Source organism: Bubalus bubalis, chromosome 11 (genome assembly GCF_019923935.1).
Source record: "Bubalus bubalis isolate 160015118507 breed Murrah chromosome 11, NDDB_SH_1, whole genome shotgun sequence".
Lineage (NCBI taxonomy): Eukaryota > Metazoa > Chordata > Mammalia > Artiodactyla > Bovidae > Bubalus > Bubalus bubalis.
In genome coordinates this window covers 82,306,482-82,331,085 of record NC_059167.1, presented here as the reverse complement: position 1 = coordinate 82,331,085, position 24,604 = coordinate 82,306,482, and the positions used below count along the sequence as shown (strand labels likewise).

Here is a 24,604-nt window from a genome sequence, read left to right as displayed (position 1 = left end):
ATCCTCCTTCTTATCTCAGCTTCTCTGTGCGGTGGCACCACGTGCTTCTGCAGCCGCTGCTACTCCAGGAGAGACCAGAGTAGCAGGTGATGCCTGACCCAGGGCTGCTGCCTCCCCTCAGCTCCTTATCCACCCCCCAGGATGAGAGGAACCTAGCACTTTCTGCCCTTCACCTAGCCCGACCGCAGAGGGGAGGAGAAGGAAAAAAAACGCCTACACCCCAGAAAGGGAGAGCTTCCTCGACTCCTTCATTAAACTTTCATCAGGGTCCCTCCTCACCTGTACATCCCCCTTCTTTTGTTCAAAGCCTGGCTTTAAAACATCACATTTTTCTGAGATCTAAAGATACGAAGACAGGAGGCAGGAGACTGGATTCTACTTACAAGTCTGCCTTTGATTTGCTGTGTGACCTTGAGCAAGTTACTTCCCCACTCTGGAGCTTAATTTCTCTATCTATGAAGCAGAGTTGCTGTAAGTGTTTTTTCAGCTTTCAGTTTACAACTCTGGGATCAAGACCAGCCTGTGCCCAGGCCAGGGTTCCATTCAGGTTCAGATGGTAGAATCGTCTTTCTCAGATCCTGTCACAGAAGAACTGCCCTCATAACTCTGATTGCCTCCAAGTCCTTGGCCAAATGTTTTTCTGTATAATCCCATCACTGGAAAGATGAGCCCATGGGTTCTGCCCATGAAGGGGAGGAACAATTCCTATAACAGCTGTCCGCAGCTGCTCGAGGACTACAGAAGGCAGAGAAGTCTGCAGGCTGTATCCCTGGAATGCTGGAGGAAGAAGAGAAGGGGGCACAGGACAGGGGAGGAGTAGGTGGTGGGAGGAGGAACCTCTTAGGACCCTCTGCTTCCGCATGTGGCATGCTTATAATCCCACCAGACTGGTGAGTTAGGTTAGGGCTGGTAAGCAGCTTACCCCCCACAGGTACAGCCCCTCCCCAGCTGGGCAAGTGAAACAGTTGCACACACAGAAGAATTAAGATTCTCTACTCCTGTTCTTCCCCACCCCCTGCCCCCCAGTTCAGTTCAGTTCAGTCGCTCAGTCGTGTCTGACTCTTTGAGACCCCATGAATCACAGCACGCCGGGCCTCCCTGTCCATCACCATCTCCCGGAGTTCACTCAAACTCACGTCCATCAAGTCGGTGATGCCATCCAGCCATCTCATCCTCTGTCGTCCCCTTTTCCTCCTGCCCCCAATCCCTCCCAGCATCAGAGTCTTTTCCAATGAGTCAACTCTTTGCATGAGGTGGCCAAAGCCAAAGTACTGGAGTTTCAGCTTTAGCATCATTCCTTCCAAAGAACACCCATGGCTGAACTCCTTTAGAATGGACTTGTTGGATCTCCTTGCAGTCCAAGGGACTCTCAAGAGTTTTCTCCAACACCACAGTTCAAAAGCATCAATTCTTCGGCACTCAGCTTTCTTCACAGTCCAACTCTCACATCCATACATGCTGCTGCTGCTGCTGCTAAGTCACTTCAGTCGAGTCCGACTCTTCGCAACCCCATGGACTGCAGCCCACCAGGCTCCTCCGTCCATGGGATTTTCCAGGCAAGAGTACTGGAGTGGGATGCCATCGCCTTCTCCGCTCACATCCATACATGACCACTGGAAAAACCAAAGCCTTGACTAGACAGACCTTTGTTGGCAAAGTAATGTCTCCGCTTTTTAATATGCTATCTAGGTTGGTCATAGCTTTTCTTCCAAGAAGTAAGCGCCTTTTAATTTCCCGGCTGCAGTAACCATCTGCAGTGATTTTGGAGCCCAGAAAAATAAAGTCTGACACTGTTTCCACAGTTTCCCCATCTATTTCCCATGAAGTGATGGGACCAGATGCCATGATCTTCGTTTTCTGAATGTTGAGCTTTAAGCCAACTTTTTCATTCTCCTCTTTCACTTTCATCAAGAGGCTTTTTAGTTCCTCTTCACTTTCTGCCATAAGGGTGGTGTCATCTGCATATCTGAGGTTATTGATATTTCTCCCAGCAGAGCAGGCCCCAAAGACAGGACCAAGGCTGCAGGGGTTCTGGTCCTCCAAGCAGGACCCACGAACTGACATGGCTTAGGCACCAGCCAGACGCCTCCTTCTGAGAATCCCAGTAATAGGTTTCCTGTGTCTGGTCCCTAGAACAATCACGGACCTACTCATGAGGTCAGGGCCAGTGCTCTCAGTCTCCCAGGGTCTGGAGGATAGAACTGTTCCAGAAAAGGAAAAAATAGGTGGGAAAGGAATACTTTCGACCTCCCTGCTTTGTGAGGTGCTGATGTGTGTCAGGATCTCCTCTCTGCCTCCAGGACTCGGTCTTCAGCAACCTCCTTCACCTCCCCAGGCCCCAGCATGGCATGCCCCCTCCCATCACTCTGGACGCCTGGGGTCCTCTTGTTTTGCCCTCCAGGAAGTCCCCAGAGTCAGCCCTTGGCCTACCACCCCTCACTGGCCTCTGCAGCTCGGGCTCTCTCTGGAATGGGAACCACCTGTGATCTGCTGCCAGGATTGGTTAGGCCCAGCTGTGCCAGCCCTGCCACCTGCCCATTGTGTGTACCTGAGGGTGGGTGTGTGTTTGTGTACACACGCATACACACTCGTGCATGTACTCTGTAGTACACACTTTATGAAAGTATAAAAAACATGTAAAATGAGATTTTATCAAATTTGACACACATGCATACCTTCCTGAAAGTCCTAATTTTGTATGTATCCATGATAACACGGTTCTTTCCCGCCTTACTTTTCTAGTCTTTCTAATCTCTAGTAGCAAAACCTCTTGTACACGATGTTGAATTTGAAGCCATGGGTAACTCGACCTATATTACTAAAGGATCAGCATGAAGAAGACTAAGATGGAGTGAAACTGGAGAACCCCCAATTTAGAATTTCTTTTCCTTTCATGGCCTTGCTTCACATGGAAGTTCATTCTCAAATGCTGTCTCTTTCTGCTTCCTACAAGACCACCACTGGATCGCTGGCCGCCATGTTTTCCGTCCAGCTAAAGCCCTCTACATTTCTTTTCACGAGAGCCCTGGCATCACTGAACTTCAGGCCCCCGTCCTACCGCAGCCAGCCTGGTTACCACAGAAGATCCCTAAAGCCAATGCGGTTTCCCTTCAGTCTCGTCTCCATTTCACTTGTAGACCAAAGAACATCGGTAATCGTGGCTGATAAACACAAGAGCAGTACCAGTGCTAGACCTGAGGAAGTCACCTGGGGAGGCTCATTAATTCAACAAACCGGCTTCTGGTTTCATTTTGGCTTTTAACTCGGGAGGGAACTTGATCTTCTAAAGAAGCTCTGTTTCTATAAAACTGATAAAAAGCCTGTTTTCCCACCTCTCTTTCAGAAACACACGTGCTCATGGCAGGCTTTACCATCCCATCATCTGCAGGACACACTTTAGATGGCAAGTTTGGCGTAGAGGTGAGGTGCCCTGGATTGACGTCATGCTGTGCTTTAGGAAATGTGTGGATGTGTGTGTTGTGGGGCAGGGCAGTATATATGTGTGTTTGCACACACTTTGATGGGGCTGTTCGGGTGTGACTATGTGGAGAATGATACTAAAGCCTGTGGTCCTGCAGTTTAGGGGCACTTGTGTATTCCTGAACTTGAGGGGTGTTATGCATGATTTTGGAGCTCTCATGTAGAATGAGTGACAGGGGTGTGAACCCACTGAGGGGTGAGCATGTGGCTATAGAGCACTGACATAGGGATCTGTCTGCCCTGAGGGTAACGTGGGCTGGGCACCTGTAGACCTTGGAGCATCATGGTCACGTTTTTTCGTGGAGAAGCCTCCTGCAAACTCTAGCCTTGCTGCATCTTCTTGCACCAGAGGGCAAGCTGGGCCTCTGACCAAACAGCCTGTCTGAGGTCAACAGTCAGCACCAAGCTCGGTGCTCCTAGCTGTCCCTGTGGTTCTTAACACCTGGCCCAGGTGGCCATGCTAGGTAGGGGCTGACTGAGGCTGGGGTATATCAAGTAGCTACTTTTCCCCCTTTTTCAGGTAAGAGAACTGAGACTGGGAAATTAAATAACTTTCTCTGGGGTCCCAGGAGAGAGTTTCTTGGGAGGTTCAATGTTAGCCTAGATGTGTCCTGGAAGAAATAATAACACAAACAACTGCTCAGTCTGTGCTGGACACTGTGCTAAGCACCATACAGACATTATTTAAACCTCACAATAGTATATCAGGTAGCTACTATTTCTCCATTTTACAGGTGAGGAAACTGAGCCTGAGAAATTAAATAACTTTCCCTGGGTCACACAGTAAAGAGATTGTAAGACTCGGATCTGAACCTAAGACTGTTTGACTCTAAAATTTGTGCTCGTCTCTCCCTATTCCCACTTACAGATTGTCCCAGAAAGAGGGGAGAATGGGGCTCACTTCTTCACAAAGCCATGGATAAACCTTAATTTCACAGAAGGAGTTTTATACCCATGGATTTAAGATCCATGACTCCTGATGAGAAGAATAGGAGGGGGTGGGCAGGGGAAATAAAAAGCAGAGACATCACTTTGTTGACAAAGGCCCATATAGTCAAAGCTATGGTTTTTCCTGTTAGTCATGTACAGATGTGAGAGTTGGACCATTAAGAAGGCTGAGTGCCAAAAAATTGATGCTTTCAAATTGTGCTGGAGAAGACTCTTGAGAGTCCCTTGGACTGCAAGGAAATCAAACCAGTCAGTCCTAAAGGAAATCAGTCTTGAATATTCATTGGAAGGACTGTTGCTGAAGCTCCAATACTTTGGCCACCTGATACGAAGAACTGACTCATTGGAAAAGACACTGATGCTGAAAAAGACTGAGGGCAGAAGGAGAAGGAGGCGACTGAGGATGAGATGGTTGGATGGCATCACCAACTCAATGGACATGAGTTTGAGCAAACTCTGGGAGATGGTGAACGACAGGGAAAGCATGGCATGCTGCAGTTCATGGGATTGCAAAGAGTCGGACACGACAGAGCGACTGAACACCACCACCTAGAAAAGGCCCCTGGAACTACTGGAGAGAACTCCCTCTCAGCTCTGACAGGTGATGGAGCTTGATGTACAGATCTCAGTCCACACTGCTGTCCCTGGAGCCCTGTGTGTACAAGGTTCCCGCTGCTGGTTCTTATGCCTGCTTTGCATCACCCTAGGGGTAATGATGCTGGGAAGGGACTCAGGTCAAGTGGTCAGAGACACCACTGGACACACAGTGGCTCCTGCCTGTGCTGGGAGACGCTGCCCATTCCTTTTTTTCTTGGATTTCAGTTGTAGGGGAAATGCATTATTTTTTCATTAAAAATTCATTTTGGAACAGATAGCCTTCAGAGATGTAATTAGCCATGTTATTTCTCTCCATTAGCCGTCCCTGGAGTTTGCTGGAATTCCTTGTCCTTTTTCCTCTCCATTTCACTCTTTTCCATCCTCTTTACATGTAGGTTGTAACACTGCCCCACTATCTCCCCCAACACTGCACACTCTGAATTTGGATGGAATAACTATTTTAAAGCCTGGATGAGGAGTTAGAGCAAGCTCCCTCCTCCCGCCTGGGTTCTGGGATCATGGTCCCCTGAGCCAGCAAGGGGTTCATAGATGCCCACTTCTGCTCATAGGATGAGGGGGTCAGCTTAACATGACACAGAGCTGGCCTGGCTGGTAGCCAGTCCAAGCAGAGTATGGAGGTTCCTGGCTCCCCACTGACTAGCTGGTCGATCCCAAGCAAGTAGCTTCTGTTGCCCTCACCAGGCGGTCAAGGTTGGCAATGACATATACAAAGCCCCTCCCCTGAGGTACATAGCGGGGGCCCTCTAAAAGGAAGTCATGGTCAGGATGTCCAGGGACAAGACAGGGGCTTCTGGGCACTGAATGAGCAGTAGACAGCGCAGCATGAAAGAGGCAGCCTCTCACTGAGAATCGGAGTCCTGTGCTTGGAGGGCAAGAGTCAGGAAGAACCATGATGAGGACCCTCTAAGGAGCAAGACCACCTTCAGAGCAGGGGCGAGCTTGTGGGGACTGCTGCCCAGGGCTGAAAGCACCTCTTCTTTGCTGACTGTGGTGGTTTCTACCTCGAGTTGCTCCTATGAGTTATTCCTGGCGTGCATGACAGCTGGATTGAAGGTGACAAGCGCTGTCATCTTTAACTAACTAAGGGGAAGGATAGAGCAAGGGAGGGCTCCCCAAGATGATGAGGTTGGCCCCCAGTGCAGCAAATAACCCAGGACACCCCAACTGGCTCCAGGGACTTCAGGTGGCTGGGCAGGCTATTGCTCTGGGGAATTCCAACACCACACGCTCAGAAGACAGCTGTCTCCACCCCCAAGCCCCAGCCCTCTGTTCCCCTCCTGCTAGTGACACATGAGGGGCGGCTGTCTCCAGCATTGTCAGAAATACCGCACTCCATGGGGGCGAGGGCAGAAAACCTGCTGCCGAAAACCTAAACTTATCCCGGTTCCCCACAAACAGGGGCAAAGAGAAAAGCACTGCTTTAGCATAAAAGGTTGTTGGCACTTCGCGGTGAAATCAAATCCGAATGCATGTGATTTATACCAAGAGGTAGCATGGCCCAGACTAGACAGTCACGGGTAGGCATCCTTTGAAGGAGGCTACCTGATAACTGTTCCAGGGACCCGGCGCATCTCATTTCACAGAGTCGTGTCATGTCGCATTGACATGAAGGGAACTGGAAGGAACTTGGTTTCTAATACGGGCCTCACCCCGCTTTCATAGCAACCGTGGTCCTCGGGTTCCTGGAAAAAGGCAGAGAAACAGGAACTGTCGGGCTCACAAGCTCTTTGAACTTTTTCACTGATTTTCTTGCAACCCTGGTGGAAGCCGGCGGCATCTTGACTCAAGTCTAGTTCATAGAGATTTTCACAGACGTTTCCTGGGCATTGGTAATACTAATGTTGATGCTGAGGTTTCTGACTATGCCCGCGCCCTGGGCTCTTGGACCCTGCTCAGCTCTCAACACAGGCTGCTTCATACCCACCTGTTCCATGAGGTGCTATCATTCCCCGCCCCAGGACATACGATGCTGAGACTCAGAAAGGTTAAGAGATGGTGTCAAGCAAATGACACCTGTTACCACCTCTGGGGTGGGGAGGGAGCAGTCCCACTGCATGGAGGAGAGCAAAGAGCACAGCAATGCCTGCCAGCAGCAGCCCGGAATGTCAACCTGCTCCATGGTCTGCAAGTGTGTCAGGGTCACCAAGAAAGACACGACTCCCACAGGCACTGGAGGGAAGAGTGCTTTACTCACGCAGAGAGGCGACAGAGCAGGATCCGCTTCAGTAGCTGGCATCGGTCCCCCGGGGCCCCAAAAAGACCCCTTTCTCTCCCTGCCGGGTGGAGATACAGCAGCAGGATTGGCCAGGTGCCGTATGATGCACACACTCAAGCAGAACAAAGGAGCACACACTAAATCTAAAACAGGGAAAACTACCCCACACGAGGCGGTCAGCCCAGCATAGCCTGCAAGGGCTCCCTATCTCTTGGCAAGGGAGCGCCCCGGGCCTAAGACCCACTCTTACATGCTGAGCAGGGGCGGAAAGACAGCACAAATGAAATGGTCTTTCCTAACAAGTTGGGCTAAGTTCACATCGGGGCTGGGCGGCAGGGTCAGGATCTGAACCTGGGTTTTTCTGGCATCAGAGCCCACGAGCTTCTCATTGCACCAGCGCTGTATGTCACTCCGCCAGGCACCTCTCACCAGTTCCATACAGGGAACTGAGGCATGTTTCAGTATCATTGGGGTTCCCTTGCCTGCTTCTTCTATTTAAGAAGTTCAGAAAAACTGTACCACAGATCAGCACTGCGTGTGTGCCTGCTAAGTCACTTCAGTCGTGTCCGACTCTTTGCGATCCTGTGAACTGTAGCCTGCCAGGCTCCTCCATCCATGGGATTCTCCATGCAAGAATACTGGAGAGGGTTGCCATGCCCTCCTCCAGGGAATCTTCCCAATTCAGGGATCAAACCCAGATCGGCATTACAAACAGCAAATAAATATGCAGTGTGGAACAGGCATAGATTTATAGGCTCTGGTGGGGGTGGGGGTAAGTTATAACCAAGAAATTCCCATAGCCAGTCTCTCTTCCGAGTCTGCCTCCCCACCACTGTCCCGGCAGCCCCTGGACAATCAGAGTCCTCAGAGCAAAGATGGACTGGGAGGTTTTCTCCCTCCCAGGACTTCTCTAATAACAAATGCTCTATCTCACCAACCTTTACCCACACTCTAATACCAAGAATAATATTTTAAAACCTGGGATTCTTGTGCCCTGAAGAATCCCCACATACAGGAATTTAAAGCAGAAAAGTGGGCCCCCATCAGGGACGTGGGGAATGTAACGCAGGAGAATCTACAGAATTTGGAAAGTGAAAGTCACTCAGTTGCATCCAGCTCTTTGCAACCCCATATATTCCATGGAGTTCTCCAGGCCAGAATACTGGAGTGGGTAGCTGTTCCCTTCTCCAGGGGATCTTCCTGACCCAGGGGTCAAACCCAGGTCTCCCACATTGCAGGCGGATTCTTTACCAGCTGAGCTGGTAAATGCAAATAAATGGACATGGGAAGGACCATTCAGCCCTAGAGAAAATGAGATTGACACATGTAAATCCTTATAAGAATCAGAAAGAGGGGAAAACGAGATCAAAATCCTCACTTCAGCACAGGGTCCTGTTTGAATATTAAGTCTCCATGCAGTTGCTATGAGGCTTTTGTGATATGACCAAACTATACTGGCTAATTGGGGAAGGGTTATTATCTGCAATTTGCAGATAAGGAGCCAGAGGTGAAAGGAAGTTCAGTAGATGATCTATGCCCGTCATGTTCATTTTAGAAGCCACATCGGATTTAGCACTCAGATTTTCCAGCTCCCTGCCTGATTCTCAGTTTCTCGAGGCAAAAATCATAGTTAATTCTCAGTTGTCGATGTCATTGATGTGGAGGAACAGAGGCATAGATAATCCCAAATGGTGAGTAATGCCCTCGCCATGCCTCCCGCTCTGGACATTTGCTTCGAAAGGCGCAGAAGGAAGGTATCCTGTTAGAGGCTGCCCTGTCCTTATTCCACCACTCCCCTACTCAAAGCTGCCCCACCTCCTGCTCCTTGAAGACCTAGGGGCAACAGATCAAGAGGAAGAGGCTGTCACGCTTTCCTAGGTTGGGATGGAGTAGTGGAGAGAGGCAGAGAATAAAGCGTTTTGATTTAAAAGGCCTCCTACAGTGCTGCAAGCGAGCAGAACAGTAACAGTAAATGAGACAGTGAATTGTGTCCACTGAAGACTTCCACATGGATGCTGATTCATTATGCTAATAAGGACGTGCAACCCAGAGGCTGACTGTATTCTGATTTCATGGCTGGGGGATCCGTGGCTCAGAAGAGGGGGGAGCATCCAAATTTGAGGTCAGAGTCCACACTCCAGCTCTAAGCTCCTGATTACAATTTGGTCGGTCTAATTACTTATTCCTAATGACTAAGGATGCTTTAGAGCCAGATGGCTTTAACGGTTGAGACCTGAATAGGAATGCAAGCAATGCTTAAGGTGGAGAACTGATGCTGGAGCCAAGAGAAGCCAGCTCCTCAGGTTCATTCAGCAAATACTGAGCACCCACCAAGTGCCAGGAGGTGGGGCTGGCACTGGGAGGGGGAAACATAAGGGTCAGACACTGACCTTGGCCAAAAGGAACTCAGGGACGGAGTGGGGATGCAGCACGTGTAGAAACCTCTGTAATATATACAGAGAGGAAAGTAAGAGGACATCTAAGGGCTTCATTTACTCTTCAATTAAATTATTTGTTCAGTCACTTGGGCACTGTCTTTAATGCTCTAGATATAAAGATAAAAGAAACTGATCTCTACCCCTTGAAGCTACCATCCAAATACCTAATCTGAGTCACCCAGGGAGTTTTTCAAAATACAGTTCCCCGTGTCCCCAGCCCAGACATTCTGATTCTGAATCTCTGAAAGTTATACTCAAGAGACCTAAATCTCCTATTCTAGGTGCTTTCCAGGTTTATGTACTAGTCTGGTGGGATAACAAGTGAAGGGGGCCCAGAAGAGGGAGAGCCAGAGATGGAAAGACTTCCTGGTTGGCCTCTTCCAGGAAACCCTCCCTGATCAGCCCAGCACGCTGGTCTACATGTCCTCTGATCCCAGCCCCCATTACACATCCTGTGAGCACTACAATTTTTCTGGGTGATTGGGAGGTTTAGTCCCCTGGGTTCTTGGGTGTGTCTTACCTCTAAAGTTGAGTGCTCCCATGTTCCAAGGCCATTGTGACGAGCATTCCAGGGGCTTTATGACATATTGGCTGGCTCTGTTCGAGTATGGGAGGTCAGCAGAGGCCCAGATCCTCCTGGGAAAGCAACGCATCCCCCAAAGGAAGACCACCTTCCCCTGCTTAATTAAAGCATCACTTAGGGCTCCAAGTAAACTCCAGTCAGAAGCTGCTTGAAGACAGCCAGAAGGGGCCATGACCACCCTCTCTCCCGAAAACAGTCTCTCTGCCAGGCAGTCGGCCTCCTTCATCCTGGTGGGTGTTCTTCGTCAGCTCCGAGTCCCTCCCTCCCCAATCTCTGGTTTGCAGTAGGGCTATTTTCCCCTGTTAGGGCTATTTTCCCCTGTTGGGTGGGAAGGACTGGAAGCCTGAGCTGGCCTAGAAGGTGGAGCAGGGTAGGTCAAACCTTGGTCTCACCGTCATCACCGACAACAGGACTGAAAAACACAAGTCCTTCCTTTACCCTTCTATCTAATCCGGTGTTACTTTTCTCCCATATGTGACATTCTAACTTTAACGAGTTCCTGGTTTGCAAGTTGTCTTAAAGATGCTGAATTTTCCTCGGTGTTTTTGCCAACAATTTTGTATGCTGCCACCAGGTGGCAGTAATGCTTTTGTTAGCAGGTGGTTTCCACGTCCAATTAATAAGAGTAGCTATTCATTAGAATTCAGCCTCAGTCAGAATTTTCCACACTGGATATTTTTCAAAATCATGGTGACTAATTATAATGACCTTAACCAATCTCAAGTCTCATTAATCATTGTGATTTAGAGAGTGATACATAGAAAAGCAGAAATGCAAAATGGGTACCTCTCTCCCTGAGTTTTAAATGTTACTGCTTTATTGCAAGTTATCACCAGGCCTTGATTTGAATTTTCTCTATATCTCTCTTCATTTCTCTAAATTTAGAGAAGGATAATAATAAAATAACAAACTGTCATATGGCATGTATTATGTACAATGACTGTTGTAAATGATTTCTTTACAGTCAGTCTCATCATAACTCTGTGAGGTTGATGAAGCTATTATATTCACTTTATAAATGAGAACACTGAGCCCGTGGGGCTAAGCAACTTCCTACAGACCCACTGCTAGTAAATGGCAGCTGTGCTGTGCTCAGTCGCTTCAGTCATGTCCAACTCTTTGTGACCCCATGGACCACAGCCCACCGGGCTCCTCTGTCCATGGGATTCATCCAGGAAGAACACTGGAATGGGTTGCCATGCCCTCCTCCAGGGATCTTCTTGAACCAGGGATCGAACCTGCATCTCTTATGCCTCCCACATTGGCAGGCAGGTTCTTTACCACTAACGCCACCTGGGAAGCCCAGTCAGTGGCAGAGTGGGTATTTAAACCAAGCTGTGGAGTCCATCTCCTACTCAGTGATTCTCCAAGCATGGTGACTGAGTCTGCAGCATCAGCATCAACTTTGGTCTAATAAGGAATGCAGATTCTTGAGTCCCAGATCTTTTGAACCAGAAACTCTGGGCAAGGGGCCCATCAATCTATAGTTTCACCTCTGGGTCATTCTGATGTGCACCTAACTTCTTCACTGCATCACACGAATCTCTAGTTGCTCTGCGGCATATGGGATCTTAATTCCCAACCAGGGATCAAACCTGCATCCCCTGCATTGCAAGGTGGAATCTTAACCACTGGACCACCAGGGAAGTCCCTAAGCCATTTTTTAAAGATAACTATACTACTCTGATGATACACACTCCACACCTGGGTTGATAAATATCACCCAGATAACTCTCTCAAGTCACACACATCCCTCCCTCAAACTGTCTACTCTTAATATGCCTGCCCTCCTTGAGACACTCCCTCTTTCCTTGGTAGGAATCTCTGAGACGGTTATGGTTACTGTTGGGAGTATGTCTTGTCCACAGTTGAACTCAGGCTTTATTGGGGGCTCTGTTGCTACGCGGGATGTGAGAGTTGGACCATAAGAAGGCTGAGCACCGAAGAATCAATGCTTTCAAATTGTGGTGCTGGAGAAGACTCTTGAGAGTCCCTTGGATTGCAAGGGAGCTCAAACCAGTCAATCCTAAAGGAAATCAACCCTGAATATTCATTGGAAGGACTGTTGCTGAAGCTGAAGCTCCAATACTTTCGCCACCTGATTCGAAGACCCAACTCATTAGAAAAGACACGGATGCTGGGAAAGATTGGCGGCTAAAGGAGAAGAGGGCGGCAGAGGATAAGATGATTAGATAGCATCAGCAACTCAATGGACATGAATCTAAGCAAACTCCAGGAGATAGTAAAGGACAGAGGAGCCTTGCATGCTGCAGACCATGGGGTCGCAAAGAGTCGGACACGACTTAGAGACTAAACAACAACTGTTGCTATAAGGATTCAGAGCAACTTGGCATCAAAAACCCCTTCAAGAAAATTTTTCTTATCCTCCAGTGGCTTTCTTATTTTACTAAAAAATACTGGAGAAAATCCTTAACCTAATGATGAAGTGGGGGAAAGAAGCTGGAAAGATGTATGCCTGCAGCAAGGGCCACTAACAGCTGTTAAAGAGGTTGAACCATTTAAGGCTCCCACCTCTGGCCCCCTTCTCCAGGGGAAGCGTGGCCCACCGTTCCCCAGGTTTGCCGGTAGGGAGTTTCACCCTGCTGAGGTACACCACAAAGGCGGGAAGAGATTTCCATACCTGCCTTGCCTAGCAGTACTCTTCCTAGGGGACGAGGAAAGGTGTTATTGCAGAGCTGAAGAGTACCCAGCACCACACGGACTACCAGAGTCTCCTCCTGGATGACCAGGTCCTTGTACCCAGATTGTGGGCAGGGTGTTAACAGGTTGGCGGAGCAAGGAATAGAGGAATATAGGAGGATGAAGGTGGATTTGAGTGGCCATTGAGGTCACCGTCTCCATTATTTTGAAGAACCCCAGATACAGATTCTGTTTTCTGGCATAGACAGGCGGTGTTGATGTACTAGTGAAGAGAGGGAGGGGACTGCCTGTGGAAATTCCTATCGCCACCCACCTTGCCTCTGCCCCCCACCCCCGCACCAACCTGCAGGCCTCTGCAGGTGGTCAGGCTTTTTGAGCTTGTCCTTGGCTTGCTAGCAAATGTCTTACAAGTTCTTGTGGGTGCCCCGTAGTTTGCTTGGGTCCAGGGAGATACAGGGAAGAGGCTGGGCAGAGAGAAGCAGAGTTTACTGGAAGAAGTCAGTGGCTTTTAAAAAACAAATTCAGCCAAGGCAAAGTAGGCAGATGGCCAGCTGTTGCAGGTAGAGGTTTAGTGATGCAGATTCTCCGAGCACTCAGCAGGTGCCCTCTTGTGATGTTTCTAATCATCTCTGCCTTATTATGTTGATGCCATATCTTTTACTATAGTGTTCTGCGCATATTGCTTTGATTAGTTTGCCACTTTCATGATGTTTAACCCTTTTTTCATGTCTTCGTTCATCATTTATTTTTTAATCTTTCTATGGCATTTAATTTTAACGTATACCTTTTGTTAACAGCTCTCATGCATGCTTAGTCCCTCAATCATATCCAACTCTTTGCGACCCCATGGACTGTAGCCCACCAGGCTCCTCTGTTCATGGGATTTTCCAGGCAAGAATCCTGGAGTGGGTTGCCATTTCCTCCTCCAGGGGATCTTCCAGACCCAGGAATCAAACCCGTGTCTCCTGAGACTCCTGTATTGGCAAGCTGATTCTTTACTACTGAGCCACCTGGAAAGCCTAACAGCTCGAGTAGGATGTATATCTTTTATTTAAACTGAAAATCCTTGCCTTTGATACTCCCTGGTGGCATGGCATTGGAGTTAAGCACCCTGACTCTTGCACCAAACAACTCTGGGTTCAATCTCACCTCTGATATTTACTGTGTGACTTCAGATACACTAATTAACCCTCTAGACCTCTGGTTCCCTAACACGTAAAGCAGTGTAACAACCTCACCTGCCTCATGGGTGGTTGTGAAGATTAAACAGTTGTAAATATAAAGTGCTTAAAATAAAACCAGTGCTTTTAAAATGTTTACGACTATTAAGGAAACTTAAGCATTTGTTTCCATAATTAATTTCTTTGGGTTTCAATCATTTTTATGCTTTATGCATTTATTCATTCCTTGCTGTTTCCTGCATTGTTTATTTTTTAAAGTGAATTAGAAGGAAAATACCCTATTCTGATAAATCTCTAATTTTAAAAAGTCAAAAATAAAATAATTTCTTCTAACACTATCCTACAATCTAATAAAAAATTGAATTTGTAGTTAAAAATCTTCCCACAAAGAACACTCCAGACCTAGCTGGCTTCACTGGTGAGTTACACCAAATACTGAAGAAAGAAATAATACTAATTCTATACAAACTATTCTAAAAAAAATTGAAAAGCAGGAATAGGTCCCTACTTATTCCATGAGGCCAACATTGCCCTGACATCAAAATCAAAAACATTACAAGAAAACAAGATTATAGACCAAGCTCTCTCATGAACAATGATGCAAAAATCCTAAATAAAACTGTAGCAAATAATATCCGATGATGTCTAAAGAGGATAATACATCACCACGAGGGTTTATCCAAGGAATGACAACATTCAGAATAATTCAATGTAATTTACCATATTAACACACTAAAAAATGAAAAACCATATGATCATCTCCATTGATGAAGAACATCCATCCCTGATAAAACTCTCACCAAACTAGGAACAGAAGGGAGCTTCCCAGCCTGATAAAGGGCATCTACAAAAAGCCTGCAGTTAACATCACACCGAATCATAAAAGCCCAAATGCCTTCCCCTTAAGATTAGGAACAAAGCTAAGATGTCTGTTCTCACCACTTTTATTTGACATTGCCCTTGAAGTTCTAGTCAGTGCATAAGACATGAGAAAGAAATAAAAGACATCCAGCTTGGAATAGAAGAACTGAAACTGCCTTTATTCACAGATAACATGCCCATCTATGTCAGGGTTGGCAAACTTTTTCTGTTAAGGGTCAAAGTAGTAAGTACTTTAGTCTGTGTGTGCCATACATCTCTGTTGTAACTACTAAACTCTGCCATTGTAGCATAAAAGCAGCTTCAGACAACAAATGAGTGAACAGGCATGACTGTGTGCCAATAAAACTTTATTTGAAAAAACAAAAACAAAAATGGATTGAAGGCCAGATTTGGCCCATGGGTTATAGTTTGCTGATTGCTGGCCTATATAACAAATCCTATTGACCCACCAAAAAAGCTACTAAGACTAATAAGTGAGGTTAGCAAGGTTGTAGGATACAAGATTAATACATAAAAATCCGCTGTATCTGTAAATACTAGCAATGAGGAGTTGGAAGTTGAAAGTTTAAAAATGACACCTTTTACAACAGCATCCAAAATATGAAATATGTGTGAATAAATAAAATATATGAATAACCTACATGCCAAAATGCACAAAACATTGCTGAGAGAGATTAAAGAAGACCTAAATAAATGGAGAAATATACTATGTTTTATGGGTCAGAAGATTCAATAGCATTATCAATTCTCCACAAATTGATCTATAGGTTCAATGCAATTCCCATCAAAATCACAGCTCCCTTTTTTTTTTTAGAAATTGACCAACTGACTAAAATTCATAAGGAAATGTATTCCTAAAGTTCAGTCATTCCCTTCTATAGTGAAAGATCCCAGGACACAGCCCTGCTCTTCCTATTCCCTTCTACTTCCTGCCAAGTGTTGCAGTTTCCGAGTACAGGTTGTGAGAACATGACTCCTGTCAGAGGGCAGAAGCCTGGCTCTGATCAGCTCAGACGACAATGTCTATACAACTGGGACGTGGCATCAGGGCAGACCCTGCTTCCCAAGGTTAGGCCGAGGCCGAGATTTTTTGTACCTTCTTGGGCCCATATATTCTATTTTGGTTTAGAAGATGGAGCATGTATGAGTTATTAAACTATATTGCTCGATCCATCTCTACCAAACAGAGTTAGCAGAAATTACCCCAAATTTGGGCCTGTAGGCTCTAATTCTTAATTTCCAGTGCTGTTTTTGTCTCTAACACCTTTCTACACCTGTGGTCCCAGCAAGCCCTGGGAGTTTGTTAGAAATGTGTCATCTTGGCTTCCACCCCAGACATTTTGAGTCAGCATCAGAATTTTAAGATCTTCAGGTGACTTGTATGCAAATTTAAGTTTGAGTCACACCTATGCATATTCAGGTATCTATCAATGGAAAGTTGGGAATATATATATCAGACATGTCTAGTCACCTGCCAAGCTCTGTCCATCAGCATACTTTCAAGACTGAGATGTGGCATTTCAAGATATTCTCTTCAATGCAAGACTCCTCTAGGCATCTTCCCCTATTCCAACAGGAATTCAACTCCTAATTATTGCCTTATGAGCATTTTAAATTATTTTGCACACACTGCAGTCACCTTTCCCACACACACACACACACACACACACACACACACACCCCTTATGTAAGCAGAAACCATTCCTTATGATGTACCATTTTACTCTTCTAGAAAAGGTAAAATGGATCTCATAGATGTGTTCAATTAGTACTTATTTTATTTTTCCATTATCAAGGCAAGTATACATTATAGTTATAGAAAAGCTTGAAAATACAAGAAAAAGGGAAAATTACTTATAATCCTATCATTCAAAGATAATCACTGTTTTGTTTTTAGGTGGTTTTTTTCAGGGTTTTTTTTTTCAGTCTTTTTTCAAACAGGATTTTTATAGTGGTTAATTCACTTTAAGAGTATATAAGGTGTGGTTTTTACAATATGTAACATGTATATGGAGTATGTACATAGACAGAATGCAGACTGAATATACAGCTTTGCTTTCTGCTTTTTTCCATTAACATTTGTATTTTCCCAGATTATTCATTCCTTGTAAGTATCGATTTAAATGCCTCACAATATTCCATTGAGCATATAAACCATAGTTTACTTAACTATTCCCTTATTGCACAACATTTAGAGAGTGCTTGCCTTTTTCATTCTAGTAAGTGGTGTGCAATGAAAATTATTGTGCATACAGCATTTTTCTATATGTTTTCAGTAATTTCCTGGGGTTAAATTTTCAGAAGTGAATCAGAGGCTGTGAATTTTGATTCATGTTGCAAAATCCAGAGTTATATCACTTAAAACTCACTCTTAAAGAAAAGCCAAAGGTTCCTAACCGAGGGCTGACGTGGTTGTCCTTGCCAGGTGAAGAGAAAACCGCCCATTGACAAGACGGAATGGGATGGCTTCTTTGACGAGAACGGTCACTTGGCCAAGTCACGAGACTTCATTTGTGTTAACATCCTGGAAAGGGTACAGTCCTAAGCTACCCTCGGCCTCACCCTGGACTGGGGGCGTGGGTGGGCAACGGGGCAGGCATGGCATTGGAGGGGGCTCTTTCAGGCATTCAGGGGGCTCACCACCTCTCACCTGTGCCCCCACCCAGGGCCTGCACCCCACAGTGAGGACAGAAGCCTGGAAGTTCCTCACGGGCTACTACTCATGGCAGAGTTCCCGGGACGAGCGGCTCATGGTGGACAGCATGAGGAGGTAGACCGTTTCAGATCCTTTCAAGAGGGAGGCGACAGTGTAGGTGGGAGGGGGCGCCCACCCCAGCCTGCTAGGGTCAGGCTGCTTCCTTCAGATGGACTTCTCTTTTCAAGAGGCAAAACCCCCATGGCTCTCCTGACTCAGGACCCCCACACAGGGGGCACAGGCACCTCCCCCACCCCCACCCTGGACCCTGCATGCCCCACCTGCTCACGATTACCAGTCCACACCCTGCCAACTTGAGCTCGACCCTAGCACCTCCTCGCACTGCCCCGCCACCCTGCCCAGCCCAGCCATCCCTAGGCCTGTGCAGCCTTCTTGAGGTAGGGAATATCCACATGCTCAGGGGCCAGCCAGAGACCACTCCAGGACAGTTGGGGGATGTAGGGCCACCCGGATAATTCAGCTCAAGATCCTTAATTAAGTACACCTGCAAAGACCCTTTTCCCAAAGAAAGTCATATTCACAAGTTCCAGGTGTTAGGGCATGGACCTATCTTTGGAGGTCACCATTCAGCCCACCACACACCTAAGCTCATTCCAATGATGGGCACAAAACTCCGCCTCATCCAGTCCTTCCAATCCTGAGGCACAGGTGCTAGTGTTAGCCCCACTCTACAGACAAGGAAACGGAGGCTTAGGGAGGGCCAGTGATATCCCCAAGTCATGATATCCCCTAATGGCAGACATCCAGTTCTTAAACTATGGATCCAGGATTCAGGTGCAGGGGTCAGACTGCAGAGCAACCTCCCCTGCACTCCAGGTGCCCACCGGAGGATGGTTAGGGTTGGGCAAGTTGGGGGGATGGGAGGCAGCACTGGGAGCACGCACCGCCTGGGTAAGGGCACTGCTCGGAGTTCCCCCGACTGGCCTGGAGGGAAGGATGCCTCCTTCAGCCTTGGGTCTGTCCTCACAGGAAGAACTATGAGGCCTTATGCCAGATGTACCAGAAGATTCAGCCCCTTCTGGAAAACCTGCACCAGAACTTCATAGAGACTCGGAACAGCATCAGTGAGCCGAGGAGGGTGGGCCGGGCCCGGCAGAGGGGAGGGTTGGAAGCCCTCCTCCCTGGCTCCTCCTAGTCATGTCTGTGCCCTGGTTTCTGGGTGCTGCCTTGACACATTGCTGCGGATTTTGCCGGCTCAATCTTGGTTACCCTAACAGCCTGGCTCCACCGGCTGCCCCAAGTGGCCCAGTGTGTGTCCCTGGGCATATGCTCTTTCGCTGGTTGTCTACATCTCTTCCCCTCTTGGCCTTGAACCAGGTTGGATTTGAACTGCAGGAAGGAGGGACGTTCCTGGCAAAGGGTACAGACTGGTCAAAGATTTGGAGGCAGGAAAAACTCCAGGCAGCTCAGGTTGTGGTGAAGGGTAAAGCTTGGTGGTCTGATGTATCTTTTTTCATTTCTTTTTTGGTTGCTGCGCATGGGCTTTCTCTTGTTGCACTGCATGGGCTTCTCATTCCAGTGGCTTCATCTTGTCCTGGAGCATGGGCTCTAGGGCGTCTGGACTCAGTAGTTGTGGCACTCAGGCTCAGTTGCTCTGCAGCATGTAGGATCTTAGGTCCCAGACCAGGGGTAGAACCTGTGTGCCCTGCGTTGGCAGAATTCTCAACCACTGGACCACCAAGGAAGTCCCCGATGTAAATTTTTTCATAGCCCCCTTCCCAGGATGTCCTGGGTCCTACCCTCTTGGATTGGGGGTAATAAACTCACCCATGGACATTCTGCTAGACGTGATCTGGTGACGCCCACCTGTCCCTTGCCCCCAACCTAGCATGCGACATTAAAAAACTCTATGACAAAGACCCCCTGGGCAATGTCCTCCTCGATAAGAAGAGGCTGGAGAAGATCCTGCTCCTGAGTTATGTCTGCAACACTCAAGCAGGTGTGCCACAGGGCGGGGCCTCCCTTCAGCTCCCCTTTCTCAACTCCTTCCTGGGACAGTGCCCTGCCCCAGCCCAGGCTCCGCCATAACCCCCCCGCCATTCCCCGCCCCTGCCCCTCCTCACTGGCCCCCCATCCACTCCAGAGTACCAGCAGGGCTTCCATGAGATGGTGATGATTTTCCAGCTGATGGTAGAACACGACCATGAGACCTTCTGGCTTTTCCAGTTCTTCCTACAGAAAACGGTGAGAGTTGGGCCTGGCTTAGGGACCTCCGTGTTCCTCAAATGACCCCTTGAGGTTAGGCAGGCACTGGCAGTCCCAGTCATTTCCTCCAGCCCTGAAACAGCCCTCTGAGTCCCAGAGGAGCTTCTCCCAGAAAAAGGCAATGCCAGCCCCGGTGGGGTTTGTTCCGGGTGCGGGGTGGAAGCATTGGAACTGAGAAACGAGGATAGCAATGCACTGGATCCAGCTCTTGTCAGACCTTGAAAGGTTTGGAAAGGCCCAGTGAGGGCACCTTTCCCCAGCATTCGCCCTGCCCCAAACATGGCTCTGCTCCTGCAAATCCTCCAGGGCTCCGTAATAGAATCCCAAAACCTCAGCCAAACGCTCCAGGCCTTGTCTTCACTCTTGTCTCTCACTGCTACTTCTACTTGATCTGCACCCAGGCCCTCCAGGGACTCGGTATTCCCACACTGTGAGGTTGAGAGCTTTAAAGGTGCTGCTCCCTGTTACTCCCTTTCCTCATGATCTGTGAGGGGCTGCCCAGAACCCACCCTCATCTCCTTCTCCATCCCTGAAACAACGTGCCACTGCTCTTTCCTTGACCTGATTGGTTCAGACCCATGGTATGTGTCCGGAAGAATATCTGAGTTCACTGCATTGTGAGCCATACCCTGTCCATCTCTACATCCCCACTACACACACACATCACTCAGGCAAGATGTGTGTTTATAAACACCGATGCTCCAACACCCAGACACATACAGAGACTCAGGCCAGGCCCAGCCAGACACACAAAGGGCCTCCAGCATTGGGAAGTTGACGGAGCAAGGCTGACTCATCTAGTGCTTTCAAGGGGGTCCCTCCTGCCCACTCATCTCTCCCAGGAGCACAGCTGTGTCATCAACATCGGGGTGGGGAAGAACCTCGACATGCTCAACACCCTGATCAACTTCCTGGATCCCGTGTTCGCTGAGCACTTAAGTGAGTGGCCCCCTCTGCTACCATACACCTCCCTCAACCCCAGGGAAGGCGTGGGAGGGGGCCGGGACCCGGTCCAGGGCAGCAGCTCCCAAGCATGGGGGAGGAAGTGAGATCATTTGGTCTTTTCTTCCAGCCCCGGGAGGAGGGTTCATCTGGATGGGGTTAGGATCTGGACAGTTGAAAATCCACCCTGAATAGTCTCCAAGGGCAGATGGAAATGTGACAGCCTGGGTTTTTTTTAATTTCCCAAGTGTGTTTCCGTGCTCAGTTGTTCGCCCATGTGTGTTTCTGCTTTATCTCCCATCCCCTGACCATGGCCCCTGGGCTTCTCTCCCCACAGAAGGGAAGGGTGCGGGGGCTGTGCCATCCCTCTTCCCCTGGTTCTGCCTCTGCTTTCAACGTGCCTTCAAGACCTTCGATGACGTCTGGAGGCTCTGGGAGGTGAGGTGCCTGCTGCTCCGGGGCAGAGGAACAGGAAGGCCCTTGTCCTTGCTTCTCTTTACTGCCAGCTTTGGATGGGTTCGATCTCTGGATCGGGACGATCCTCTGGAGAAGGGATAGGCTACCCACTCCAGTACTCTTGGGCTTCTCTGGTGGCTCGGCTTGTAAAGAATCCCCCTGCAATGCAGGAGACATAGGTTCGATCCCTGGGTTAAAAAAGATCCCCTGGAGAAGGGAAAGGCTACCCACTCCAGTATTTTGGCCTGGAGAATTCCATGGGTCCATTGGGTTGCAAAAAGTCAGACACAACTGAGCAACTTTCACTTCACTTCACTTCATTTTGGATACAGTTCAGTGAGATTTATTGGGCCAATGACCCTGCTCCTGCCCTGTTGGAGATGTGAGAACATCAGTTGATCCCTCTGTTCATCTTATCCCTCCACTGCACCTTCTCAGGGCAGTGCAGGCAGGAGGGTCCTTGAGGCTCGTGCAGCAGAAGGCTGGTCTGTGTTCAGCTTCCCTGCCACCCTGCCTGCCCAAGGGCCCTCACTCTGCTCTCACTTTCCCAGCCGCCTCTTCCTTGGCCTTCCCTTCCACCTGAGTGCCCACACCTTCTGAGCCCTGACTCCTGGAGAAGGAGGGGCCCCCCAAGGACAGGTCACACCTGCACTTCTTTGACCCCAGTCTCCAAGGCAAGATGCACTCCCCAGGGAACACACCCACTGCCCTACCCTATGGCCATTGCTGCCTGCAGGATTGGGCCCACTGCTCAGCCTGGCATTCAGCGCCCCACAGATCAACTCCCCCTACCTCACTCCTCACTCCTGGCCTGTTGATCTCCATGCTCAACCATCAGGCTTTTAGTGACACCCCTGACACAACTGTTGTTTTGCCAAAGCACCACTCAAAGCTACAGAGTTAACCAGTCATTCTTGGCATTCTCTCCCCCTGTCTCTCTTCTTTCCTGCTCCCTCCCTTCCTCCTTCCCTTCCTTCTCTCTTTCTCTGTCTCTCCTCTCTAGCTGATGAATCCCTAAAGCCTTTTTCCTTGAGTCCCCCAACAGCAAACACAATGCATAGAACCCCAGAGGTTGAATGAATGAATGAGAGTGAATGAATGAGAGTCAATGAATGAGTACATGGGCAGCAAGGCCCAGGCATGGCTGACGGGTCACGTGGTTGGTGGGTACCACACCATCCGAAGGGCATTTGCGGTCTCAGACCACAGGCCAGACTGAGGTTCACTGGCCCCTGCAGGTGCTGCTCACAGGGAAACCCTGCAGGAACTTCCAGGTGCTAGTGGCCTACAGCATGCTGCAGATGGTGCGCCAGCAGGTGCTACAGGAGAGCATGACGGGCGACGATATCCTCCTGGTGAGAGCGTCCTCCAGCAAAGCCCAGTCCAGCCCCACCGGCTCCTGGAGACCCCTGACACAGACTCAGGGGCCCTGGCTGCCCCTGGGCAATACCAGGGAGACTGACATACTCCAAACACTGTGCCAAGTGCTTGTATAGACCAGCTCATGTAAACCTCCAGACAAGCCTGACACAGAGGCGTGATAACCATCATCATCGCCAGTACCCCTGTTTAGCATCGGGGGGTGGCGGGGGGAGCTGAGGCCCTGAACAGTTCTTAACCTTGAGGCTGGACTGACTGACAGTTAACTCTTCGGCCCTAGGGTCCTCCTGTGACAAAAGACTTAGAGTTTTCCAACAATTCTGAAAAGCAGCTGAAGTCTTTGATCCAAAACATCTTAGATGGTACCCCCATCATAAAATGAGTCCTCCCAGAATCCCATGAAACACTTGGGGAAACCCTGGGGACCCTCTAGTGCCAAGAATGAAAACTGCATTCCCCATCTCTCCAATATATAAAATTCCAATGGTAAAATTCAGGCACTGTGCCAAGCTAGTTGAGAAGAGATTGGGTGGCCCCAAGTGACTGCCAAGAGCAGTGGCCTCATCCCCTTGAAGCAGCGGGTCGCTGCCTGTGCCAGCCTGTGCCCAGGGAGACCTGCTTCCACCCACCTTCTTCCGGCACAGGTCTGCAACAACCTCATTGACCTCGATGCCAACGAGCTGATCTCCGCTGCCTGCATAGTTTACGCTGAGCTCATCCAGAAGGATGTAAGTCGCTTTGATTATTTGTCTTCCTTCCCTTCTTCCTCCAAGAGGCCTTCCCCGATCGCCCAAGCCCCGTCCATGGCAGGTGTATTCAACTTCAGAGACATAGCTTGTGCTATATTCTCCGCCGCCAACCCACGGGGGTTGCTCTGCACAGACTTCTCACTGTTCGCATGCATAACTCGTGCTTCACAGAGCAGACTGGGCTTCCTGAGAACGCAGCCCTCATCCCTCATACCCTGCATCCATCCGGGCAGATCTGGGCACAGGGCTGGGCACCCAGGGGCTCAGGGAAACGTTACTGGCTGAACGAATTGAAGAATGAGAGCGACAGACCGATGTCTGTCCACCCCTACCTGTAAGAACCCTCCTCTCCCCCAGGTTCCTCAGTCGTTAAAGGATTTCTTTCTCTGAGGCTGCTCACAATGGACAGACGCCCTCCATGGACAGGATGAGGTGGTACTTCAGCTGTGAGGTCAGGATGAAGTCCAAGGGGGCATTCCGGTGCGGGTGTATACAGCTGTGGTAACAACAGCCTTCTGGAGTCATGGTTTGTGGTGAGCAGTGTTTTTCCTGGGGTGGGGAGTGAGGGTAGAGACAGGATTGTCTAATGAGAAGAGAGATGGGAGGGCTAGAAAGGGCACACACTGGGAAGCGACGGTGCTGGTCAGCGACTCCTCAGGGGCTGCGGGTTTTCCAAGGCTGCAGTGGTCCGCCAGGCAGCAAAGGGTTGCGGGCATAAGTGACTCTGAGTGGGCTGCCTCCTGTGGAAGAGATGGACATGTCCAACATGCTTGCTCAATCCCTGGTCCGGAGAGGGGCAAGAGCCCAGGGCTTCCCACCCCATGGCTCTTCTATACTCCCCACACACGAATCATACATGACTGTTTTTCCAGAACCTCCCCAGCAGCCTGTGGAAAGACACAGCACAAATCTCTGGCTAGCAAGAGGCTCCTTCCTTGGTTTCAAAGCCCCTCACAATTGCATCTTGTTTCTCAGCCTGAAATGCCGCCTCAAACTAAACTCCCCTTTTCAGCCGTAATCTCTCCAGATAGTGGCATCTCTTCCCTGACTCTGGCAGAGCAGTCTCTCCCTGAGGGCAGAAGCTCCTGCCACCTGCTCTCCCCAAAGCATGCACCTGCCCCAAGCCCCGCACCCAGCCTGCCCATGCTCC

At 49.0% G+C, this 24,604-nt stretch overlaps 1 protein-coding gene and 1 long non-coding RNA gene across 2 annotated transcripts in view; one reads left to right on the top strand and one right to left on the bottom strand.

Moving 5' to 3' along the window:
* Positions 1-10,254: 10,254 nt before the first annotated feature.
* Positions 10,255-23,971, top strand: TBC1D21 (TBC1 domain family member 21). The gene is made up of 11 exons (XM_006061433.4): positions 10,255-10,512; positions 17,432-17,539; positions 17,673-17,776; positions 18,692-18,786; positions 19,551-19,661; positions 19,806-19,906; positions 20,770-20,866; positions 21,207-21,307; positions 22,564-22,680; positions 23,350-23,433; positions 23,812-23,971. Exons 1-11 carry the CDS (start codon positions 10,453-10,455, stop codon positions 23,842-23,844), a joined length of 1,011 nt encoding a protein of 336 aa, XP_006061495.3. The 5' UTR covers positions 10,255-10,452; the 3' UTR covers positions 23,845-23,971.
* The window catches only part of LOC123328174, a 30,572-nt gene continuing 27,620 nt past the window's right edge, over positions 21,653-24,604 (bottom strand). Inside the window, exon 2 of the long non-coding RNA XR_006542957.2 lies at positions 21,653-24,194. This is a non-coding gene — a long non-coding RNA (uncharacterized LOC123328174). The remainder of the gene's footprint in view (positions 24,195-24,604) is intronic.